A 26,978-nucleotide genomic window follows, 5' to 3' on the forward strand; every position below is an offset into this window, starting at 1 on the left:
TGCTCAGTTAATCGTGCTGAGAGTACAGATTGTTGTTTCATTTATTTCATAAACAATCCTTCTAAAGATCTGTTTTTAACAGCAATCCTAGCTCAGACACCACATCACCTTCCACCGGATGTGTCATGAGTTCACCAGGCATCAGATTACCAAACTCATACTGAAGTTGTTTTGTTGAAAGTAACTTAGAGTAATGCAAAAGTAGTGTAATGCCTTACATTTTAAAATCAGTAAGATTGTAATGTAATGAATTACTTTAAAATGAGGGTAACAAGTAATAAATAATGCATTACAGTTTTGAAGTAACTTGCCCAACACTGGTGATGAGGCTGTCACAAACACACCTGACGTTACCTTCTCAGTGGCCATTTCCTGGTCGGGTCATACCAAAGACTTTAACAATGGGACCCAATGCTCCCTGCTTGACAGTAAGGGGTTGGATTGGGGGGGCTTAACCACCAAATAGTTCCCGAGCACAGCGGCAGCTCACCGCTCCCCAGGGGGATGGGTCAGATACGGAGGACAGTTTTCACCACACACCAGTGTGTGTGACAACTATGGGACTTTAATTTAATGCCACATCTAAGAAGAGCTTCAGATGACAGTATTTGGAGTCTTATTTCCTGATATTTTGCTATCTTGCCTCTGATTGGATAACAGCAACACAACTCTACCCCTGACTCAGTCTGCTCTGCAACGTTGATGTTTTATCTCCACTAATAGCACAAGCCTGAAGGTGTTTTGCCGTGTGGTGTGTTACTGATGCTAACGGCTAGCTTCTACTAGCTGAGACGTTCTCTGCTGTTTCCTGGATGCTAAACAAACAACAACCTCCCCAACTGAGAGTCAAGATGGGTGAGTCCATGAATGTTAGTGACAGTGTGACGTAGATCTGTCACGACTTTCTAACCCTAGAGTTTCACCGTCTGTTTTCTATCAGAAGCTAATGCAGGAGATAGGTGTAGGAGACTATTTTCATGTTCAGCCTGCATGAAAAACTCAAAGTGACCGATTATAATCAGAAATACTCATTAAAATGGTTTTCCAGCTAATCGCACCTTTAATTATGTTCCATGACAGGGATAAGAGAACGAATAAAGGAAATAATAACACCACAACGCTCCTTTGAGTCATTCCAGTTAAACTTCAGCTGGTTCTGAGTTCAAACCCACCCAAAGGCTTCATGGAGCACCTGCAGAACAAACTGCTCCTCTTCTGGGCTGCTGATGCTCAGCAGGTTGGCTCCATGTCTCCGGCAGAACAGGTGAGCCTGCAGCCAACTTTCCTTCTGCTCCACCTGGGAGGAGTGGAACACCTGAGGATGGGAGATAAAAGGATTTATTTACTCCCAACACATCGTCTTACAGCGATACCATACCAGGCCTGTGGGCAGTGAAAACACTGAGTCAGTTATAAACAACTGTCAGACTGAAAACAGGGGGGGAACCTTATAGCAGTAGCGCAGGTCAGCGTTGCTCTTCCAGCTGGTGGGACAGGAACCGCTGAGACTCGGGGTGGGCTGAGGGACGGGCAGCTCCGGGCTCAGGGACGCGTTCTGGTTCTGACGGCAGATGAATTTGGCCTTTGCTGATGAGCACTTTTTCACCTCCCACAGACCTGTTGCAAAGCCTGTCGCCATGGAAACACAGCCACCATGGATGCTGACTAAAAGAGATGCAGAGTGAAATGTGAGTGGGGAGATGATAAAGAAGTCAGTGAAAAAAATCTGTATAATCAAATAATATCCAATCGTCTTTCACAACTTATTTATAAACGACTGGTCTGTTTTTCATTTTTCCTTATGGAGAAAAAACATCATCGCTAACATGACTGAGCTGTTCTAACGCATCATAAAATGTTGAAAAGTAGCTCATAAAACCATCTCCATCTGTTTAATTACTCAAACTGAATATTTCAATAAAGTTTATTTGAAGGAAAACTCAAAAAGTTTTGAGTTTTTGTTTAAAACAGTCGGTGAATGAATGTTCTTCTCATCGGTTTTCATCATCAAGAAAAGCTGATTCTAAAACATGAATGCAGCCATTTACCTGTTCATGTAAAATGTTAAAAATAAAGCTACAAGTGCAAATGTTGTTTTTGTGGTTTGTGGATTAAATGAATCTAAATGAAGCCCTGAGATCAATCTGCTTCCTTCATTGTAGATTAACTCCAACATTGTCTCCAAATAGAAATGAACCTTGGTGCTTTGGGAAATAGAGACTCCTCAGCAGCAGAGCGGATTGAACTTTAATGATCCTCCGAGGAGGCAAACTAATCACACAGAAGGAAGAACAGGGAAATAAAAAGGAGATAGAAGCTACTCAAACTAATAAGACTGAGACTGGAAAAAAAGATCAGTGAAATCGAGAAAGCAGCCAACTCCAGACATCACAGAGCTCACAACTGGATGTGTCTTTTTTCTGCCTCCTCTGGGGTGGAGCAACACATTCAGGTCCTTCACCCCAGTGAGATGTTCCTGCTCCTCGTGTGTCTCAAGTTTTTAAACAACAAAAGAAAGATCTTCAAAGGAACGTGTCAGGCAGAGCAGGAGAGGTGGCTAACACGAGGGAATGTCAAATGTTGGTCAATTATCTTTTCATTGGCAGAAAAGCTAACTGATAATCTTCAAACTATGGTCACATGATCTCAGTGTGGTAGTAAACAGCTGCCCTTCACACCGCACCAGCGTGTGTGTGTCTCACCTGGCTGGTCTCGATTCCAGTTGGTAAAGGACACCTCATCTCCACTGAGCCAGCGGAACAGGCCGTGACTGTCCTGATCGTGGAGTCCGATCCAAAAGGAATCGCCGGAGCGGCCAAACACCAGGCTGTTAGCAAAGGCCTGCTCGAATCTGTACAGGTGAGAAGGTTAGGGTCAGTGTGTGTGTGTGTGTGTGTGTGTGTGTGTGTGTGTGTGTGTGTGTGTGTGTGTTGTATTAACCTGTTAGTAATGGTAACAAGGGACGCTCCCTGAGCCTCGCAGGATTTTTTGGCTTCATCAAAGGTTAGCAGATCTTCTCCGACCCAATAGCAAGCCGGACTGTGCCACTTCCAGCCCTGAGGAGGTGAAATAGAATAAAACACCCTTGAAAAAAACAAACCTGTCTGAGAAGGGAATAAGTCAGAAGTGTTGTTGGAAATCCAGATGTGCATGCGGATCTAAAGACAGAAACACTCATCATCAGATTTTAAGGAAACATTCAAACTGCCCTCTGTAAAAGTACGAAGATTGCTTGTTTTCATGTGAAATAAAAGCCAGTCGCGGACGGAGACAAACAAGCCTGCACACAGAGATTTCTCTGCTTTTACTGACTCCAGCCAGCTTAAGTGCTAAAGTTGTGGACGTGTACAGACACAGAGCTCTGCCACTGGAGAAAATGATTCTAATGTCATGAAAATGATAGAGAAGACATCTACAACTTGCTGCTGCAGCAAATCAACACCAATAATCAGAGAATTAGCACAACTCGGCTGGTTTTGCAGACACTGAGCTATAATTTGGGGATGTCACATTGTTTTGTACTAAAGAAATACACGAGCTCAAATCTTTCATATTCACTTTTGAAGTAAACTGTTAGTGAGATGTCTCTTGTGCAACGTCAGTGACAGACTACCTCAGAAAGTGATCATTTCACGCGGTCAGCAAGTGATTAACATTAATCTGAGTAAAGATGGCCGACACCGCTGATGGACCATAGCCATCACAAACTTGAGATGATTCAGTCAGTTTTACTGAGCTAAGGTTTAGTGTTGTGTGAGCCAACATCACACACTCACTACAACTCATTTTTATTGTTTGACTGTTGCAACATTAAATGTTGGAGTCAACCAAGTTCAAGAAAGCCTCCGTAGAAAATCACTCTTAGTCAACAAAAAAGGCTACAACTCCTAGGTATACAGGTGTGAAGCCCATACAGATGCAGTACTACATCTGAAAACATCACTACTACAGCCTGTTGGTCCACATGGGAGAAATAAACAAGTGATAATGTGATTTAAGTTACTTGTATTTTTAAAGAAGGTACCGGGCATAAAAGGCCCAGGAAATAAACAAGGATGCATGTCCATGAGGATGGCCAACGTTTTCATAGCTATGAGGGCTTAACCTCAGGTGGAGCATACTGCAAGATTTTAAACCACAAACAGATGCTTTCATGAGTTTCAGAAGAAGAAGGTAATATTCTCCTTTTGGATTTACTAAAGCCACAAATCAAGCCAAGAAAACAGGGTTTCCTGGAGGTAGTTTCAGTGTGGCATGTCTGTGAGAAGGGCAGAGATGTGGAGGAGTGAACCTGTGAAGAGCAAGCAGCTGAACAGGTTTAAACAACAGTGATGCTTCAAGCAAGACTGCAGACATCAGTGATAAAGGGGTTCAGAAAATCCACATTAAATAGAAAATGATAATAGAAACTTCAATAAATAAATCTTGAGGATGTTGATCGTGGAAAAAAGAATCCAGGAATCTCTGAAGGCTAAATGATGCCGGTGCAGCTGCTGCCCCAAAGTTCAGCAGCATTTAGGTAAAAATCTCATCTGAAACTAAATATATGTGGCTGCTGTGTCAACTATTTCAAAAAGTATCAAGAGAAAGGTTAAAGCTGCTGCCAGTGGCTCATTCAGCACACCATGGTGACCAAATATCTGTGCCCTTGCGTTATATACCATCCATCCATCCATTTTCATCCGCTTATCCGAAGTCGGGTCGCGGGGGCAGTAGCCTAAGTCGAGAGGCCCAGACTTCCCTCTCCCCAGCCACTTGGGCCAGCTCCTCCGGGGGAATCCCAAGGCGTTCCCTGGCCAGGTGAGAGACATAGTCCCTCCACCGTGTCCTGGGTCTGCCTTTAGGTCTCCTCCCGTTTGGATGTGCCCAGAAAACCTCACCCGGGAGGCGTCCAGGAGGCATCCTGACCAGAGGCCTGAGCCACTTCAACTGGCTCCTCCCATTATATACCATCCATCCATATATATATATATATATATATATATATATATATATATATATATATATATATATATATATATATATATATATATATATATATATATACCATTTGGTATTTGGGGGTAAAAGGAGTTTTTTCACAGTTTAAATCAGAATGACATCATGATTTTCCGGTTGAACATTGGAACTATTTCCAAAAAATGAACAGAATTGAAGTCCTACTTGTTTGCAGTCCTGCTGCTGTGGTTTTCCATCACTCTTAGTTCCTAGTTTCTTACAGATGAAGGGCAGGCTCAGATTACAGGGGCTGTCGTCCCACCGGCCTTCCTGCATTTAACAAATAAATTAATGAATTAATCATAAATGGTTGATGAATACAGACTGATGAGATCCTGTCATGATCTGAAGGCAAAGCATTTACTCACTGGACCCCACATGGAGACACAGTCTTCCTGAGTGTTTCGGAAGTTATTGGGTTCAAACGGGTGCCAGAAGGTGAAGATTACAGGTGTGTGATCTGTCCACTGGAAGTTCATCTGCATTTCGGTGTCATGAAGCCCTAACCATAACTGATCGATGTCTGAAAAAACAAAATAAATCAATAGTTTTCATTCATTCCAACTACCGTATTTTCCGGACTATAAGCCGCTACTTTTTTCCCACACTTTGAACCGTGCGGCTTGTAATGAGGTGCGGCTTTACTGAAGATTTTCCTTCACCTGCAGGGGGCGCTTTAGCAGAAAGTGAAACAGGTGGAAGTCAAAAGCGGAAATCGAAGAAAGTGTTCATTTTAATTTAGCACATGCAAGCAGCCGGCACGACGAAGAATTCTTTCCATGAAGAATTCTAACCAGGCATGTTTTGTGTGCAGTTTTTATTTTCTAATCATCCGGGGCTTATTAATGCTGTGTCAGCACAGTTCTTTTCTTCTAAACATGCAAATTACCGGTAATAACGTGTCAGTGCTGTTTTTATGTTATAACCATCCAGATATATGAATGCTATCAGCGCCGTTTTCTTTTCTAAACTTGCAGGCACGTTCACCCGTGTTTAAAATTCCTTTTGTTGAATTAAAACAACAAGGAAAAACCTCCGTGTAGCATCTTTCTGTCTAATTATCTTATGTTACGGCCATACATGCACTGTGCGCCGGAGACCTGCATGTGGCTGCTGCGCCGCGGCTTATGTTTGAGTGTGGCGTGTGTGTGTAGAAAACCTTTTTTTTTTGTTGGTGCGGCTTATATTGAGGTGTGCTCTATAGTCCGGAAATTACGGTAATTTTCTACTTTTGGCCACAAGATTAAAATATTTCAGGAGTACTTGTCATTTAACTATGACAGTATTCCACTTTTAAAACACATTTTGAACCCCTTAAATCAGTCGAGACATCTACTTAATTATGACTATTGTAAAGGAATGATTTAGCTCTTTTGATTGGACACACATTGACAGTAACTCTGGAGTTAACGTAAAAATAAAATCACCCTTTGTCAGGTTGCGCATGATGAACTCCAGCTCAGGTACCGTGTGGATGCTGACCAGGTTGGCATCTATCTTCTGGCAGGTTTTCTCAGCTGTGTTCCAGTCCATCATCTCTGAAGTGAGTTTGTAGCATCCAGCCTGGAAATTCTGCCAGCCATTATCACAGTCATATTTATGATCATCTGCCCATGAATCTGTAGAAAGAAACACCTCATTATCAGAATCGAGACCTCAGCTGTGTGATAAAACTAGAGCAGACGTGTTTTGTTCACAGACCAGTACTGAAGGGATCCAGGGTGGCGTTGGGACTCTTCTTACAGACATACGGGAGAGCTTCCGAACAATCGCGGCTTTTCCAACGACCCGATGACTCAGACCGGACAACAACGCAGTTCTCCTCATCAACATGTTTCGGCTCGTCTGTAGTTCAGTACAGAACACATATGTAGGAAAATCGTTAATGTTCCAAAAAGACTCTGTGGGTTTGGCGGAATGAAAAGCTGCCATGTGGATGTGTGACCTGAGAGGAGGGAGGACATTTAGTTGTTGCAGGCTAACCTGTTTCCCAGTTGAGATAATTGAGGGGTGAGGAATCAGACCACTGCCAGCCCCCACTGAGGTCCAAGTCATTCAAGCCGATCCACAAAACAGAATCGTAACTATTCAGTATACCTAAAGCAAAAGGAGACATATTCCTTTAGAGAGGGATACTTCCACAGGGACGAAAACAGCTTACAGTGTTTTACATTTTGTAAAAGAATAACAAAATCACTTTCTAGCTATGTCGCCACAAATATGCATGTAACTGGAATTTTGTCATAAAAACATTTCCACGCTTCTGTCTTTTGGTGTTTTGAGGTGTGTAGCCTCCAGAAATGGTCCGTTTTCCACCTACAGTGTGACCTCTTCAGTATCGGGTAATATGGAGACATGTCTTAACTGGTGCCTTTAATCTGCAAGAAAGATACTGTTGCTGACAAGGTCTCTCTACAGCTTCCTCTTATCTAAGACTGCTTTGCTTCACAGAACAAGACGGATGAACTTTCATAATTAAATCATAAAATGAAATGAACAATATGGTTAAATGAAATGTTTTGATTAATCTGTGCTTAAATTACTGAAGTTGAACTTAATATTATTATTACACTGAAAGATTAATAAGGATGAAATGAAATATAAGACCCATATATTTAATCAGCGCACTGACTGGACAAGACACAATCACCATATCTCCATGACGCAAGTTAAACTTAACGTCACTGCACATGGATATTGTCTTATCCACAAAATCAGCATCTTCGTATCTGAGGGAGGTGTGTGTCTGAGGTTGTTGGCAAAACCCAATTTCACGCCAAGTTCTGATTTGTCAGAAAAACAGAATTACTTCCTGAGTGATTCAGTTTAGCCTAACTCTGACTGGCCATCGGAGGAAGCCTCGTCTCCCGTCGCATCTTTGACAAGCTGTCAAACCTGTTGCACGCTACAGCTGATACCGCAAACGGTTCCTTCAGAACAAAGCTGAACCAGCTCCGACTCCCCAAGAGTCCTTCCATAGACGCAAAACAAGTCCAGCTGTTTGCCGTGACCTGGGGACGACTCTGGACTGACCTGGTCGTACTGCGATTTCTCTACGGACTTCGGTACCGTGGGGTCCACGGACTCCCAGACATCTCAGATCCAAAAGAGAGTCTTCGATAAGGGTACGTAGACTCGACAGATTGCGTCTGGTGTGGTTTTATAAACCATCACTTATAGTTTATAGCAGACCAAATTCACTCCCACTCAGTTTCTCCAGATACGAAGGTTCTGATAAGATCACATTCACACATCATCACCCCTCACATTCCATCCACTTAGACTCATTCATCACATAAAGAGTTTCCTAGTTGTCACGTTTTTAATTGCTTACTTTTATAAACTTGACTGTCTGAATTGATACGAAGTGTCTTACGATCCCTGAATAAACAACGAATCCAAATTCTTCTGGTTAAACATTCAAAGATCAATCAGACTGAATTTCCATATTTATATAGAAATTCACATCTTGTTGGTCAAGTGTAGTGTCGTACATTGAGCTTAAAAAGCACCCAAAATACATACATATGCTAAACCCTACAGGTGACAGAAATCTCACCACTGAGCTTAAAACCGATAGATAAATGAAACCCTATCTCTTTTATTTTTTTAGAACTGCTATTTGGTTTATTGTAGTCCCACTAGACATGGAGACAGAAATGAAAAGGAAATGAGGAAGAAGAAGAACGGAAGATAGATGGGGAAAAACAATAAAAACGAGAGAATACAAGACCTGTAGAAAGAGAATAAATAACACAACAGAACCGAGATATCCCAGTGACAAACCACAAATGAATATATAATCATAATAATGTAATGGAAAGCACACGATAACTAGATGAATTGCATTTCTTGCAGAAATGCTGTTTGAATGCTGCATGCCGCAACAGACTGCAGAAGCTGCTGAACGGCTGAACTGAAGCTTAAACTCAGCTGAATGTATTTAAAGATTAAAGGAGCAAAGATGACTGAGAGTAATACAGCCCAACAGCTGCAGGTGAAGAATGGAGAGAAAAAATCTAAACTGCAGAAAACAGAAATCTGTGAACGTAGACGCGCTGACAGCTGAAACGTTCAGACAGAAGAATTTTCATGGAGAATAGTTTGAGTTTCATTTTCAAGAGTATAATGTTTAGCTGTAAAGATTTAAAGGTAAACAATAGAACTGCTTTACTGATTACACTTGAAAACTCACTACTTCAACCTAGCTTATACAACATAATTATGACCGTCACTTACATCTGCATTGTTCAAAAATGGACTTTACAATATCAACTTCCGTACTATTGAGGTTCTTTTTTAAAATGTTTTTTCTCATTTTTATTCTCCCTGTGTCCTATTGATTTTTAGCTGTGAGTTTTTCGGAATTTTGCTGTATTACCTTTTTATCTTTTATCTGTGTTCGACATGTTTGTATACCGCCTGTTTAATTTACTAACATTTTTAGTGTACAGCGCCTTGTTTGGTTGTAATGCCTTGTGAATGCGCTTTATAAATAAAATTGGATTGGATTGGATTGGATTAAAACAAGAGGTTGAATATTGTCAAAGCGTACCTTAAAACCAAAACAGGTAAATACATGTCATTTAGGTTAGTTAGATGGAACTGAGCTCAGCTGATTCAAAATGTTTTAGAAAATTTGATTCACTGAAATGAGAAAATCTAATCACAGTTTAAGAGGAGCACAGCATAAGTAAAAAAGCAAAAGCATTATTAAAGTAGTTCAAAGACTGGGTGGAAAAGAACACTAAACACCTAAATTTGCAGAAAGTGATTGTAAGGAGGTGGAGCTACAGCAAAATCAACCAATGATCACATAAATGTGTTAATTGATGGTGTGTGAACAGATATATCAAGTTTGGTTTGTGACTTTTTTGTAGAATTGAATAAAGTTTTAATCAATAAAGGGGGCGCTGTCTTTAAATAAAAAAATCCCACTTGTCAGTTCTAAGGTTGACTAAGATCATACATTTGATGTATGGAGTGAAAGAAACATAGCGGGTACTATTTAGAGCAAACAATTTGCGAGCGGGTGGAGCTAAAGTAATTTTAACAAATGATCACATGAATGTGTTGTGTACTGTGTTGTTTGATGACACAACGAAGCTTTAAATCATTTGTGACCTTGTTTTCAGAAGTTACTATATTTTGAATGTATGTAGGGGGTGCTGTCTGTTATGAAATTTAAATGAAATTGAGATGGGGGGGGGGTGTTTCGATTGAAAAGATCATGTCTTTGTAATTTGATGTAAATCGGATGTAGTATGTGTTATCTAGAGCCAAATTACACTAAGGGGGCGGAGCTAAAAGGATTTTATCAATAAATCACACAAATGCATTTCGTGATGATGTGTGAGGACGCTCATTGTTTAGTTACAAGCTTGTTTGTAGAAGTAATGAAAGTTTAATTGTGTCCAGGGGGGCGCTGTTCCAGATTCAGCAAAAATCCCATTGATCAAATTTTTGGTACAGAAAAATCAATTGTGTGCAGTTTATTGTGAATAGGATGATGCATGTGTTATTCAGGGCAACATTTCTGTAAGGGGGCGGAGCTAAAGTTGTATAAACAAGCCACCACAGGAATATGTTGGGTGATATAATGTGATAAAACAAAGCAAGTCTGGTCCAGTTGTAACATTCTCTGTAGGCATTATTCCAGTTTAAAGGGTATGTGGGGAGGTGGGGGGTGGGGGGTAAAACAGTGTATTTAGGTTGAATCATTAAATGAGATTCACCAGCTTATGTTTATTTTGCTAAGAAGGATCTAAAATAAACTTCTAAAGTGAAAATATCTTTTAGGCACCAGTGAGAATCGAATCCTGATCTCCTACATGGAAGCCCAGAGATTTTACCACTCGGCTTCCTGAGTTGTTGAGTGGGATAAAACAGCTGTAAGGTTTTTTTTTGGGAAAGATTAAGCAGGTGAAGGATTTTGAATTTGTTCCAATGGGCCACAAGCTCAGAGAAAGCTGAGTCACTGAAAAACTACATACAAGATATTAATGCCAAAATTCATAGCCGGCATCTCCTCGATGAGCCAGTGAGTTTGATCTGCTAAGAGGGCAGAGCTAAAGCGATATCAGCAAGTGACAGCAGAAACATGTTGGGTGATGTAGTGTAATGCGTCAAATCTCATCCCATGCAAGTCTCATTTTGATTGGACCTATGGTTCTCTCAGGAGAGTGCCTGAAGTGGAACAAAGTCGTGTCAGCTCCCCTATGTTTTCCCATTGCAGGATGAGGAGAAATTTCTGAACGTTTCTAAAATGTACCTAAAACATAAACTGCGATTGTAGACAAACCATAGAAGATGCTAACAGCCAGAGGCACACGGAAATAGCTGAAAGTCTTGTGACCACTTTAATGCTTTAATGAAATCTCTAGGTTAAAGTAAGCCCAACTTGTTAAAGTTCAAAGAGCTGAAAGGATTTTGTGAAAAATTGGAGGATTTGAAGGATTTCCCATGCATTCCAATGGGAACAAAAATCGCAGAAAAAGCTAAATATCTGAAAAAGTGTAAAATATTTTAATACCAAAAGTCATAGCCGGCATAAGCTGAAGAAGCTGAACGATTTGATACCAAAATTGTGTAAATAGCTGAAGAATTGTGGAAGTAGTTAAATGCCAAAAAACGCACGGAAGCAGAATAATAAACGATAAAGAGAAACAGGAAAACCATAGTTTGAATGCTTTACAGCATTCAAACTATTAAATCACAGAGTATTTAGTGTCAACCACAGCCCAAGGTGTCTGAAAACAGCTGAGTCCAAACTTGTGAGAACACCTAGTAAGGACCTATGTGTGTATGTGCAGGTTTTTCCACTGAAGTGTCCAGTAGTGCGTGTGGGAAGCCACAGACCAACCCCACAAGACCTGTGATATGGAGGTGATCTGAGCCCCAGACATCCAGCTGCCCCCCTGAGGATGGGAGCCCCTGGAAGACCAACACCCAGGAGCTCAGAATCCCCTTAAATCCCAATTCTATCATTTTTTAAGTCCTAGTTTGTTAATCAGCACATGGAAATTCATCCCATTGATCAGCCTAGATTAATTTGATCTTTATACATATTTAATTTCACTTAATTCACAAGTTTGGATCTTCCTCACCAACGGGCTCTAGAAGTCATGATAGGGACATTGTCCACCAGACTCCTGAACACAGGAATGCCACAGGGCTGTGTGCTCAGTCCAGCCATTTTTATCTTCTTCAAATAGGACTGTATTTCTATTCTTCTCTTTATTACCTTCATAATGGTTGCAGATGACACCACTGTGGTAGAACCAACCAGTGACAACGATGAGGCAGGAAGTCCAACATCTGTCTGAGTGGTGTTTGAACAGTCTGGTCCTGAACACCACACTAAGCAAACACTTGGGGCCACACAGATCCCACTCCTCACTAAAGAGGCAGATGTGAAAACAGTGGGCTCCACCAAATTCTGGGAAACCTCGCCCAGACCTCATTTGGACTTTGAAGGCCTCCAGTCTGACGAAGAGAGCCCAAAAGAGTCTTCTATTTAGGAAATTAAAACATGCTGGCCTTTTTCTCAACTCTGCTCATAAACATCTACATGATGGAGAGCATCCTCTGTCAGAGCTACTCAGTGTGGTATGCAGGCTATGCTGCAGAGAACAGGAGAGATCCTGAAGTAAGAAGATTGTTGGAGCTCCAGTCCCGTCCTTCGACTGTGTATAAACGCATCTTGTGGAGAGAAAGGGGAGGTGGCGAGTGGGCCAGACACACCCAGGCCGCTGTTAGATGCCTAACTGTCAGGGTAAAGATACGAGGCCCTGATAAATCCAACCAGCAGGGTGAGAACAGATTCTTACATTTATCGCTCCTTTTTCAAATGTATAAATATAAAACAGAAAACCGTCTGTTGGCTGGACTACATTTTACATCCTGTGTAGTTTAACTTTCATTATTTACTACCAAGACATTGTCTGTAGTGTTTAGAGTTTATGAACATTTTGTGACACTTCTTTTGTCATCCCTCCATTATCAGTACCCGCTTGTCCATGCAGGGTTGCGGGCGGCTTGCTGCCTATTTCCAGCAGTCTACCTGCATACCACTGAAATCCAAAATAAAATCAATTATCTGTATTACAAAAAAGAAACATCCTTAAATTTGATTGAAATTTCATTGAAGTGTGTGAATTTGTAGTTGGACGGGACCTATTTACAAGTACTGTGAAATGTAAGCGATAACTTGGTGAATCTTGGCGCCATGTAAATAAACTATCAGTTGCTATTTTCTCCAATTTACTATGACGCAAGGCTGAAATAAACAACAGAGAGTAATCTGGGTTTACCGCTGATGTAGGCCTGCTCATGCAGCTTGGTGATGCTTAGCAGGTCTGCCCCCTGCTGCTGGCAGCTGATCCGGGCCTCGCTCCATGACAGTGTGGCGTGGATGTTAAATTGATAACAGCTGTTGGTCAGTGGGTGGGTATCCCAGAATGTCTCACAGCTGCTGCCTGAAGCAACAGAAAGGGACAAAAAGCTGCTTAAAGCACGACAGAAAACTATAAAATTAGCATAAAGGTGAGGGGAACACTTACTCTTAATGGGGCAGAATCCCCAGTACTGGTCTCTGTCATAGTCATAGCTGGTGGCACACCAGAGATGACCATCGTTACGCCCTGCATCTGTGCATTCATGAAACCACTTGCCATTGTACATGAAGGGCAGGTGGCAGGGTCGGCCATCAGAATTTCCCTGGATTGTGTAGATCTCTGGTGAGCAAACAGGACAAACACTTTAAACGTCTGCGTGTTACATGCTGTGCTAAATAGTGCAAATGTTTGTTCATGTGCAAAATTGGTACAAAGTAAAGTATTATGCAACAGTCAAAACAGGAAGTCTGAAGATTAGATACTTCTTTAGAAAAATAAACATGCTTGATCAGCTATGAAACGGAGGAAATCGAAGGTAGTCTGACTCATCGGTATAGCAGGATTATGAAGGAAACTGAAGAATTTCAATAAAATGTACTTAGAAGTACTTATACTTGAGCTAAAGGGGGTGGGGCTTCCTCACCTGTTCCACCAAAATCCCATAGTAGTCAACGGCAAAATGTCTCACAAATTTGTGCACTTTTGAGCAACGTCAAAGCACCGACCACTGTTTCCCAATTCAGTTCCACATTCTGATTTAAAGTTCCTCTTTTTTTATGATGAAGGGTGCGAAAACAAACAGAAACAGGATAGTACTAATGGTGCTTTAATCCTAAGGCTTTGGCACTCTTACAAAAAAAATGGAAGCACAAAGGGAGTGACAGAGCACGAGGATGGACCTGAAGTGTTGCTCCAGTGGACAGAGGGCTAGAAATGTTAAATGTGGGAGGGCATTTCTCTGGAGCCCCCTTCCGGAATTCCCTCTCTGCTCCACCACTTACTGAAGCCAGAGGAATTCTTCTGCAGCAGTGGGTCGACTTCAAAAAGAAACTTGCAAAGATTAGTGGTGGAAAGTTAAAGGCAAAGTATTCAGCTTCTCTGCCACATGAAAGCAAAAAGAGAGACGACAGTAAAAAAAAAGGTGAGGAGAGAATTACTGGTCTTGTGCTAACTGCAGCCTGAGTCCACTGAGCCCTCGTTACCAACAACCGTGACATTTAACATCAGTAAGAACAGCACCGAAGGCAGAAAAGAAGCTTAAAAACCACAATGTTAGATTTAATCTAAAATGAAAATCACATCTGAAAACGACCACACTCAAGGGAAAGGACAACTTTGTGTGTTTAGGCCCGTTTACAAACACTGGCTGTGTTTTTCCTGGCGTCCTCACTGGCTGGCTGCCACTTGTCCTCAAACATCCACTGAAAGCCGCATTCTTCTCTCCCTTTTGATCGGATCCAGCTGTGGCATCTACAACAGTGAGTGAGTGTACCACGCAGAGGCAGAAACACACGAAGGAGCGGCTCTCTGGGTCAGGTCGCTGCACGGCCACGTGTGGCTCTGGGGAAATGCTCTGCACATCTGCAACACACTGAGGATCAAACCCTCGATTGGAAGGATCAATATCGGTTTGCTTCTGTTTCTAGATTTTCACCTTAGTGATGGCAGAGTTCCAACAAAATGAAACACACACGAGCACTGATGTCGATCGTTACGGCCTTGTTGCAGGTGCAACAATTCAAGGAGGAAAGTTAATAAAGTGTCTTTAAAAAACAGTAAACAGTAAAGTTCAACACTTCTCGCGGGATGAATTCCATCTGGACATTAAGCGGTAATTCTGACCCACGGCTAGTTAGACCTGTTACCTATTACTAACGGGCCATTCCCATCTGTACCGGGTCGGCCCGGGCCGGGTAGCGTAGGTTGTTTACATATCTGGGTGGCCTGGTATTTTTCCGGGCCAACCAAGGCTCATTCTCAGCCCTCTCCTCGAGGGGGTCTGCTTCAGGCCGACCAGGGCCAACACACCCACTGCTGACAGCAAACTCACACCTTCCATTAGAGCAAGCCTCTGATTGGTGGGTAGAATCAGCCCACATGGGCTTAAGACAAGGATGTGTGGAATCAACCGGGCCAGGCTGGGGCCGACTGGGGCTACCCGGCCCGGGCCGACCCGGTACAGATGGGAATGGCCCATTAGAGTTCACGTTGACGGTCTCAGAGTTGATGCTCCCACCAGAACGACAAAGGTTCAGGAGGAGTGTTGAACTGAAACATGACAGGTGTTTCTTTTGTGTTTGAAATTAGCTAAAAAATAATTAAGTCAAGCACTGTTAATGAGATATACTTTATTTAACAGGAAGATAGTTGGATGGTTGCAGTAAAAGTAATGAATAATAATAATGAATAAATGAATACAATTAGGAACTGAGAAAGGCGTAAGATGTGGTGATGTCTAGTGGCTTACCAGAATCAAGCCCTTGTTGTCTCGTGCGCATATGGAGTCTGTGCTCCACGCATTTGTTTTATCCAGGCTTGCCTAGTGCAATGCTTTATATGTTGGGCTAAGTCAGGCAGCACTGAGACGTCTACAGTTGGTTCAGAACTTTGTGGCCAGACAGGGACAAGGAGGTCAACACACATCACTCCTGTGCTGGCCTCATTACATTGGCTCCCTGTAGGTTTTCGGGCTAAGTTTAACATTACGTGCTGTCTTCCGGTCTCTTTACGATGGTGCTCCACCATACTTGGCAGCATTAATAAAAAGGCATACTCACGGACTCTACGTTCAGCTGATCTGGAGCTCCTGACTGTCCTACAAACTAGGTGCAGGTCTAGAGGTAATCGCGCTTTCTCGGTCTTGGCTCCTTCTCTCTGGAATGAGCTTCCACTTGATATTAAACTGTCACCTTCCCTGCAGGTTTTTAAGTCGTTTGAAGAGTCATTTTTGTCGTTTGGCTTTTATGTGACCTGGTTGTATGCTTTCATGCTCCTTGTTTACATTTTGTATGGTGCTTTTAGGTCTGTATGTTGTTTTCACCTCCTTTTTATTGCTGTCTGTGTTTTTACTGTATTTTATGTTCAGCGCCATGGGCTCCTGGAAGGCACTCTACAAATAAAGATTGACTGACTGATTGATTGATTGATTGATTGATTGATTGATTGATTGATTGATTGATTGGTTGGTTGATTGATTGATTGATTGATTGATTGATTGATTGATTGATTGATTGATTGATTGGTTGATTGATTGATGATTGATTGAAACAGCAAATGTGAACAGGTGCTTTACTTTGAACTAAATAAAAAACACATCACTTATAGTGAATTATGTCTATAATGTCCTACAACACCATTTAAATGTGAAAGGACTTTATTAGAGGTTTTAATCACAGCTTTTGTGCACCTCCACATGCTTTCTGCTAGTCTTTCACTGTGTTGGGGGACTTTATGCCATACCTGATGCTAAATATTCCAGCAGCTCAGCTTTGTTTGCTAGATTGTAAACATTCAGGTTCCCTTCTATCATAAAAAAGGCTGAAATAAGAAAACCTTGCGGTGAGCTCCATTTTTCTCTCTGATTGGTTTAATCTGGACCCAGGATGGGAATCCAAAGCAATCCTTGAAGGATTTTTTAAGGCCTTATTGACCTCTCATGCAGATTTTTTAATATGTTTGGTAATTAGCTATGACTCTGGCTCCAAACATACAACACTGACTCTAGTAACACGGACATCCTGTCCTCACTTTAAACAACGGAAGAAGGCAAGGCTGCCCGGTCTAAGTGCAAATACAGATCAGAATATCATTTTCATTAAAAGTGGGTAAAATTGTTTGTGGATGTGCTGATTTCGAACTTTTATGAAGCATTAGAACGGGTTGCCCAGGTATCGGAGGACTGAGACTGATCCCAACTCCCACCAGGGTCTCTTTGGACAGGACACTTCACCAGAATCGCCTGTGTTGGTGGTGGTCAGAGTGGGCGATGGCGGGAAATGGAAGCCTCGCCTCTGTCTGACCTCCCCAGATGGCTGTGGCTACGTATCTTACCATCGCTGACAGGGTGTGAATGTCTGAGTAATGTTAAGCACTTTGAGTGCCTAGAAAAACACTATATAAATCTAACCTATTATTATTATACTGTAATTGTAGTTTCCTGAGCAACTAAATTTGTCCATGTTGTTGTTTTGCTTTGTTGTATTGTTTTTTTTTTTTTGTTTTTTTTTTATTTAGCCGTGTCCTGGTCTTCATGGGAATCTGGACTTGTGTATTTAAAACTGTTCTATAAAGATATTTGTCATAAACCTAGATGAAAATCCCATCGCTTGTCAATATGAAACATTTTAGATGTGTTTCATTCCAGTTGTACCTACCTCGATATGGTTTGGAGCACAGGTCCTGGTCTTCTCCAAATAATCTCCATTTGGATTTGTTGGGCGTCGAGGGAATGGAGACGTTCCCAGGTGACCGAATGAGACTGTTGAGTTTATCCAGAACCTCGGCACAGTTCCAGGTCCACTGCACCCGTGGGGGCTCTCGGTCGCACGGGTACACACCCAAAGGAGGATTGACCAAACTGAAGTTGATGTTCCCAGTGGTCACACCCAGGCACGTGGAGGAGCCTAGATTGAAGAGGCGACCCCGGCTCACCCACTTCCAGCGCTGATGGGGGTCTTCACATGAGGTTGTCAGGCTTAAAGATTTATCCTGCACCCCCAGGCACCTGCTGAAGTCCTCTAAGTAAAAAGCAAAGTCATCAGACTCCGGTGGTGCTGTAGAGAGAGGGAAACAACAGCTGCTGTCAATAACACTGATGAGAATAGAGTTTCATGTCAACAGTTAGGAGGTCAGGGATCTAATCGATGTCCCCAGTGATGGAGGTCCTGGTGGGGTGAACTAGTTTCAGTCATGGATGTCCCAAAAGTAAAATAATCCTCTAAAGGATCAGAAAACAACTTGAAGGCAACATATAATGACCTTTTTTTTTTCAAATCACACTAGTTTTATGCTCGATAAAAAACATGGTTATGATGTTCTTTGCACTAATTCGCGCTCACATGCAACAATTTCAGAACTTTTATTCTTGACATTTTCAGTACCTTCCAGAGTGAGCCAGGTCAGGGCTCTGTATTTGTATAGTGCCTTCTTAGTGTTCTAAAAAAAAACCAAGGCGCTTCATTACACAACCATTAACCCATTTACACACACACTCACACACTGGTGGGGATGAGCTACGATGTGGCCACAGCTGCCCTCGGGCACAGAGGTGAGGCCTGCTAAACACTGGCACCACTGGTCCCTCCAGCCAACACCAGCAGGCAAAGCGGGTTAAGTGTCTTGCCCAAGGACTCAACAGCAGCATTCTCTGGTCTGGGCCGGGATTGAACTTGCAACCTTCCAATTACTGGGCAACCCGCTCTACCTCCTGAGCTGCTGTTGTCCAACTCAAGCTGCTATAAGCTGAGAAGCTCTGATATGTGGGAGGAGTTTGTAGTAGAGACACTGCTCCTCCAGAAGCTGATCTTTCTTGTACATGAGAGGTGGTTCTATTCTACTTTCCTCATTTGTGACATCACTAACAGGGACTTTGTGAAACGGCTTGTTTTAGGCACATAATTCCTAAAACCAAACACTGACGGAAAACACAGATTTTATTTTTTTGATTTTTTTTTTACAAACCATTTTATTTCAAGGTTTATGAAAACTCCTCAGAATGCAAAAGGTTTGACACATTTTCAGGTGACGTTTGTTTTTAAATTTAGTTTTCTTCACCTAACAAAATGGCAAAAAGCAAGCAAATCTGTGTACGTGGTTGTTTGACTTTTAGCAAAATACCTCAAGCAGCACTGGGAGGACTTTTATCGGAAAGTCATTACTGGGTGTTTATCTACTAATGATTCCCTTTTGGAGTGAACCTGATTCAAAATGGCTTCCACGGCTGATCAACAAACTCTAAAGCAGCTCTAACTCAGTCAGTGTGGTCATAGCTGAGATTCATCCATGACACAGCACAAAAAGATTGCACAAGATCTCACAAATGATGTGATTTCTAATAAGATTCGTCCAAAACAAATTTAATTCCGTCATTTGTCAACAGATCTTAGTTTAAACCTCTGACATGAAATATGGTGGGCGTTGTGCATCTCTTAGCTAGGACTTGAATTATTTTAGAATCTGTAGGAAACTGGCTCATTTGGGAGTTTGTGGTGATTTTAACAGCTTTGTCTGCAAAAGTAAAATGTGTGGCAGTGATCTTCTGTATTCTCACTCCCTCGTAACTCTGAGATGCCTGCAGAGTGTTACCCACACATCCTTACAGGCAGCTAATAAAAATTAAAGCTCTACTGAGGCAGGATGTCGGCTACAAATACTGGAATTTTGGAAAAGGAACCAAGATATTTTTCCTCCAACTATGTTGTAACTCTCACTCCAGAGGGCCTAACAAAGAAAAATCCCTCAACTTTTATAAGACATGTTTATGATTTTGTACCACGAGGGGGACAATAATGTTCTTGCCTGTGTGATCAACAGTGTTGGATGGAATACGTTATAAATGTATTTAGTTACAGAACACTGAACACCCATTTAAAAACGTATTTTATAGTGCATCCCTTTACTTTACTTGATATTAATACTGTATTCTAAATACTTAGAATACTTCCCCTTAAAAACAGCATTTAAGTCTATTACATGTGTTGGTAGCTACACCCGTACGTCATATTAATGCTAAACATTATGTACTGGGAAAAAATTAATAAAACTATTCTATAATTTTTGTTTATTTATCAAAGTGTTAATAAATTATGTTTCTGTTTCTGTAATAAAGTGAAAAAGTGTTGAACGTAGCACAGCATTGCTGCCAGTCTGGAACCAAAGCAGTCCCAGACGTCTGGTGCCAGTCCAATCACAGCGCTCCGTCTGTTTGGTGGGCGGGATGTTGCATCTTCTTCAGCAGTGGAACACCCTGTTGGCTGTGACTGGCATCTTTACGGATCCAGTCACACCGCTCTATTATGTTGGCCAGTCACAGCACTCAGTTGGTGGGCGGGATGTTACTGAAAAACCAAATATGATGGCGGCTTAAAACGGCCTTTGCGTCTTTGAACTATTTTGACTTGGACTTTTCTTTGAGTGAAGAGCAGATAGAGAAAGATACTTCTTTAACAGAGCAGGGTGGACTGCCTCATTGACCAACATCTGTAGTGGTGATGAGTTTGTTATTTAATAGCATACGGAGACAGTTTGAAAGACAGCCGTAGGTCCCGCCCCACGACCGAGAGCCGTCAATGGACCGTGGCCAGACTACATACATTCACATAAATGGGATGGATCGCCAAGCTAGGAAAACATACAGTTATTCCAATGGTATTATGACAGTAACTGTATTCTAAATTCCATGTTTAAAATAGTAACTGTAATGAAATACAGTTACTCATACTTTGTATTCTAAATACGTGGCGGCAGTACAAGTATTCTGTTACTCCTCAACACTGGTAATCTTTAGCTAAACGCCTCATAAACCACTAGATAGACTTGACTAAAACCTCCAGAAAGTCATTATTGAACAAACAACTGGTTGACTTTTGTAGTCAACCCAATCCAAGATGGCCACCAGAGGTAGGTGGCATTGGCAAACAAAAATGGCCAAATTCCATCGGTTTAACAGATAACGAGCAAACATTTCATGTATTAATTTTTCACTAATTACTTCAACACACATGATGTCATCAGCAATTTTCCTTATTCATTGGGGCAATGGTGCCCACCCAAAAACCTAAGGGTTGCAGGTTCAAGCCCTGTTTGTCTCAGTCGTTGTGCCCTTGGGCAAGAAACTTAACCCGGTGGTGCCTGCCTTCCGCAGCCTTGCTTCTGCCAGTGCGCCCCAGGGCAGCTGTAGCTACATTGTAGCTCATCACCAGCATGTGAATATGTCTGTGTGAATGATTGATTGTGTTGTAAAGTGTCTTGGGGGGTTGTAGAACCAGAGATGGTGCTATATCAAATACAGGTCAATTACCATTTTTCATTCCCTTACAGATGTGCTTGGCTTTGAATTTAAAACGTTGTTGGTATCAAATAGTAAACCAGCACAACCATTTAAATGTGGGGCTTTGTCCTAAATCACTGTTTTGTTTAGGTTTCACACACTGCCCCAAAACCTTAGAGAAAAGGCTTTTCTTTTGACACTATTTATGATTTATTGTTATTTTTAGTTTGTTTACTTCAAACTTAAACCACAACAGATTCGGTTAAAAGCTTCTGCGTTGACTGGAGCAGAAAACTAATGTTATGTTCCGCTGACTAAAAGCACCAGTGCACAAGAAAAAAGAGACGTCAGCTGCTTCTGAAGCAAAACCATCGCCTCTACCGACAGCAAGATCCAGAGCCACAAGAAAATGTGAACAAAGGTAAAGTTCTTTGAAAAGTCAGGGGTGTGTCGCAACGCCTCCCGTGTCTCCGTAATGAATAAACAGGCGATAAATTGAGGGGGGGCCATGTCCCACGCGTACCCCGCGTGAATTACGCCCATGCGATGAACATCCTCTAACAGACCTAAAAAGACGTGACTGATTTGAAATCCTCGCCTCAGCTTCACTAACTGAATGTTTTTTCATAGTAATAAACTTTTGTGTAGTTACAGGATTTCTATTATCATTGATCTTATCACATCTTAAATTAGGGCTTAGATATGATTATTAAAATGAACATTTAATTGACTCTTGCTATTTTCTATTCAGCACATAAATACAGCAATACAACAACAGTTGTATAAACTCTCAAGTCAATTTGTAAATTTACAAGCGCTATAAGTAATACATTCTCTTAAAGAGCAAGTCACCCCCTACCAGAGTCTAACTCCATTCTCTCTTCATGTTTAAAAAATGCAACAAATGCTGTTGCCTGGCAGACCCAGAGGGCGGAGCCGCTAACAAATACACACACACACAGGCTCACCACAGCATTGTGACATCATAATGTACCAGTTTACATCATAGTATACCTCTTAGCTAATAGCGGTGGCAGATTTAAATTCAAATGCAGTGCAGAGTTTTTACCTGACAACGGCACAACACTGACAGTTATAGGCAGAAAATTAAAATTTTAACTAAAATGCACTAAAGTGCAAAACCATGGACTACACGTTTCTGCAGCATGATTAGACACTCGTTTATTTAGTTTATCAGGGGAAAAAAGTTGATTTGGGGGTGACTTGCTCTTTAATAACTTAAAAAGATTATTCTGGAAGTAATGTGAGCACTTAGCAATGGTGAGTTCAAGGACGGGAAAGAATGTTGGAATTGTTATTTGTTACTGCTTGGCAACAGTGCATTTGCTGAGGTTCAGACTGCCCGGTCATCATAATTACTCACAGATTCTGATTGTTACACAGATGTTTGGGTGCATCTCTATAAAACAATCGGTTATTAAATTGCTAGAATATAAGTTTTCACACAAGCTGAGTTTCCAAACAATCAGACAAACTAAAGCTGAAGTTTAGGAAGAAAAGAGGGAATTTTTTTTAAAGGAAGTTGGATTTTCCTTCAGGACGGGACACGACTGGTTGTTTGATGTGAGAAAACTCCTTCCAGATACGCTTTAATCCTCCAAGCTCAGTGAAAGCTATGCTACAACAGCCCTCCTGCTGTGATCTCATCCTCTTCCTCGGCCCTGTCACCTCTTTTTATTTCAACGCTGATGAAAGTTTCCTACCAAAGATGAAACATATTCATGAGCAGCTGGCAGCTTCGCCAAAACTCCTCAATTCAGCGTTAGCTTTTCTCACATTGGTGATGCCAGAGTGTTACGGCACGATGGGATTATTAATATTTTTAGTCTTGTTTCATTTCAGAAAAACTGATGCAGGATCGCGGGACTGTCCCCAGGAACAGAAACTGTAAATAATCAGTGTGATAAAAATAATGCCATAAATAAAAATTTTAAAATGATCCGCCTGCTGCGTTTGTTTTCTGGTGGTCTGGCCTCTGGAGAAATTCTTGTGGATAAATTTGACCTCATCCTAGAGGCATGGGCGAGAGAGAAGGGCTTTTGGCAAATGAAGCGTGTTTGCATTTGCAGCCACACTCAGAAGCACAGAACCTGGAAAAGTGGATGTCAAATATAAGAAACCTAAAAAAGGAAAGGTAAAGTGTCTCAGGGTTTACTTGCAGCATGAAACTGACTAATCTATCACAACCCGAGTTTACGTGTTAGGAGGGAGACGTGCTTAGATTTGTTTTCTTTGAGATATGAACCATGGACTGATAAAAGACGGACGTTGTTTTTTAAATCCAACACCACGTTAGCCCCTCCACTTAAATGTCCTGACCATAATCAGACTGTAAAACAATGCTGAGAAATCAACAGTTGAGTGTTCATGTTTAGCACCTCATCACCATATTATTAAGCATTAAGATATAAAACTATTAAAGCTTACAGATTTGTTGCAATAATATAGGAATTTACAACATTCTGTTCAAATAAATCCAAAAAGATGATATTTTGAATCAAATCTAAATGTGTCAAGTTGAATTTAAATGTTCAGTCACATCTTCATTAAATCTAAATAGTATAAATTAGGGATGATATATTGACATCAGTATATGTATCGGTCGAACTGGGCCGACATTAACAACCAATATGTTTCCCATTTGTGTATTTGTTTCATAGTGTGAAGGAGGTGATGATGTGTAATTGTTTAGTCATGTGACAGTGATTAACCTCAGAAGCGTAATTGTGTGTGGTGTGTGTTTATAACATAAAAATAGAAATTTTATGACCACAGCGTACCCATCTTCTGATGGCTACTTCCAGCAGGATAATGCCCCATAAAGCTCACATCGTCTCAGACAGGCTTCTTGAACAGGACAATGAGTTCACTGTAGAACTCAAATGGCCTCCATAGTCACCAGATCTCAATCCAGTAGAGCTCCTTTGGGATGTAGTGGAACGGGAGATTCACATCATGGATGCTTTCATGTCAGTATGGACCAAAATCTCAGAGGAATGTTTATACTTGGGGTTGAATCAATGCCACTGAGGATTAAGACAGTTCAGAAGGCAAAGAGGGGTCCAACCCGTTACTAGCAAGATGTACCCAATAAAGTGGCCAGTGAGTATATATATATATATATATATATATATATATATATATATATATATATATATATATATATATATATATATTTGCACTGTAGATAAAGCAAGACATTTAGAAATTCTGCGTGCATAACTAGTCTAAATCTGCTGATTTCAGAAGCATACGTGTAAAATTTGACTGCCATAAAGCAGGAGTAGGTGAACCACCAAGATAAAAGCAGGGTAGAGAAATCCCCTTTGTTAAACCTGCCTTAATGTGTTTGATTCGGTCCAAATGTGTCAGAAAGTGCTGTTTATGTGGCTTCCATGTGTTCGGATGGCCTGGACGGACCAGCCTGTTAATTGCAGCCTGTAACCGGATGCAAAGGTCACATCAGCCCGCAGGCCAACAACTGAAGCTCCACGGTCTGCACCCCCCACCCCATCCCTAAAAAAGACAAAGACATCTGAAACAAAGACAGAACAGGAAAACACTGAAGTCTGCCTTTCCCCTAAACTTCACCAGTAACGCGAGGCTGCCTGCCGCTGCCTCCCTCCTCCCCTCGCCTGTCTCCACATCTGGTTCCACTCACTGCTCGGACTTTAGGTCGCAGCTTTCCGCCACTCCAAATAAAAAATTAAAACTTGGCTTTCCATAAGCCTCCCCCAAAACAAAGACGTGCACATAAAAGTTCATTTTCTTCCAGATCCATCGACTTCTACAGCAGTGAAGAGAAGTAAAAGTGTTGGTTTTCGCTCACCCGCAGCGCCGTGCTTCAGTTCCAGACCAAAGATGAATAAATATAAAGTGCATTTGTAAAACAGAAGTGTCAGATTTGTCCATGATGCTCCTGGAGTCTGGCTTCGGTGTCGATCGTTGCTTTGCATGCTCACACGCACGGACGAAAACAAGTCGAAACGAGAGGGAAGGAAAAAACAAGAGAGAGAGAGAGAGAGAGAGAGAGAGAGAGAGAGAGAGAGAGAGAGAGAGAGAGAGAGAGAGAGAGAGAGAGAGAGAGAGAGAGAGAGAGAGAAGGCGAACCCGGAGCAGCGACGCGGCTGATGGAGAGCTGTTGACGGTCTGCTCCGTCCCTCTGTCCGCCTCTATCGGATCAGACTGAATGAATGGAGCAGAGTCCACAAAGTTGTGTGTGTGTGTGTGTGTGTGTGTGTGTGTGTGTGTGTGTGTGTGTGTGTGTGTGTGTTTCCCATATAGGACCTCCAGGGATCTCCACGTCAACCCGCAGCAGCCACACAAACTTTTCTCATCTTTGTTTCACTAGCCCTTTTAAAGCCTACGTCATCACTTATCTAATATCTCACTTAAAAAAAGAACGTTTAGAAACAAAAAAGCTATTTAACTCTTATTATTTATCACATGCATTGAACTGAACCTCATGTATTTGTTGGAAAGGAATAAAAAACTACAGTGGGATGCGAAAGTTTGGGCAACCTTGTTAATCTTCATGATTTTTCTTTATTAATTGTTGGTTTTTACAATAAAAAATATCAGCTTATGTCGTATAGGACACACACAGTGACATCTGAGACGTTAAACAAAGTTTGTGGATTAACGGAAAGTGTGCAATAATTGTTTTAACAAAATTAGGCAAATAAAAAAGAAATGAGCTCAGTATGTATTAGATCCTCCTTTTGCAGAAATGAAGGCCTCTAAACTCTTCCTATAGCTTCTAATGAGAGTCTGGATTCTGGCTGAAGGTATTCTGGACCATTCTTCTTTACTAAACATCTCTAGTTCATTCAGGTCTGAAGGCTTCGAACATAGACATCTCTTAACTCACACCACAGATGTTCAATAATATTCAGGTCTGGGGACTGAGATGGCCATTCCACAACGTTCTACTTGTTCCTCTGCATGAATACCTTAGTAGATGTTGACCAGTGTTTAGGGTCGTTGTCTTGTTGAAAGATCCAGCCCCGGTGCAGCTTTAGCTTTTTCATTGATTCCTGGAAGTTGGTCTCCAGAATTTGCTGACATTGAGTGGAATCCATGCGTCCCTCAACTTTAACAAGATTCCCAGTCCCTGCAATGGCCACACAGCCCACAGCATGATGGAACCACCACCATGTTTTACTGTAGGTAGCAGGTGTTTATCTTGGAAAGCAGTGTTCTTTTTCCTACATAACGCCCCTTGTTATTTTATTTATTTGTTTTATTTAACCTTTATTTATCCAGATGAATCAATTGAGAACTCATTCTCATTTACAATGATGATCTGGCCAAGAGGCAGCAGCAACAAACACACAGTTAGATTTACACCAAAGCAAAACATACAAGATCCAAATAAGATAAAACAGTTACACATAAAGACAAATGGCTGTTCTCATATATAATATGTACAGACAATCAAAACAGACTTGTTTTAAAACAGTCTTTAAGTATTCAGAAGCACATTGATCAGAAACTATTGATTGCAATGAATTATTGAAAGTAGATGATGGGATGTAGGCAGTGATCTTCAGTGATTTTGCAGCTCATTCCAGTCG

At 41.4% G+C, this 26,978-nt stretch overlaps 1 protein-coding gene across 1 annotated transcript in view; it reads right to left on the minus strand.

Moving 5' to 3' along the window:
- Positions 1-25,419, minus strand: part of mrc2 (mannose receptor, C-type 2) — a 33,496-nt gene extending 8,077 nt beyond the window's left edge. Inside the window, exons 1-13 of the mRNA XM_015948880.3 lie at positions 25,232-25,419; positions 17,768-18,166; positions 13,560-13,733; positions 13,311-13,475; positions 6,982-7,095; positions 6,700-6,843; positions 6,426-6,617; positions 5,367-5,521; positions 5,164-5,268; positions 2,941-3,056; positions 2,703-2,851; positions 1,448-1,665; positions 1,173-1,315 (exon numbers count right to left, since the gene is read on the minus strand). Coding sequence (XP_015804366.3) covers positions 1,173-1,315; positions 1,448-1,665; positions 2,703-2,851; positions 2,941-3,056; positions 5,164-5,268; positions 5,367-5,521; positions 6,426-6,617; positions 6,700-6,843; positions 6,982-7,095; positions 13,311-13,475; positions 13,560-13,733; positions 17,768-18,166; positions 25,232-25,358 — 2,201 coding nt within the window. The 5' untranslated portion in view covers positions 25,359-25,419. The remainder of the gene's footprint in view (positions 1-1,172; positions 1,316-1,447; positions 1,666-2,702; positions 2,852-2,940; positions 3,057-5,163; positions 5,269-5,366; positions 5,522-6,425; positions 6,618-6,699; positions 6,844-6,981; positions 7,096-13,310; positions 13,476-13,559; positions 13,734-17,767; positions 18,167-25,231) is intronic.
- Between the last annotated feature and the right edge of the window lie 1,559 nt (positions 25,420-26,978).

Source organism: Nothobranchius furzeri, chromosome 5, assembly GCF_043380555.1.
Source record: "Nothobranchius furzeri strain GRZ-AD chromosome 5, NfurGRZ-RIMD1, whole genome shotgun sequence".
Classification (NCBI taxonomy): Eukaryota; Metazoa; Chordata; class Actinopteri; order Cyprinodontiformes; family Nothobranchiidae; genus Nothobranchius; species Nothobranchius furzeri.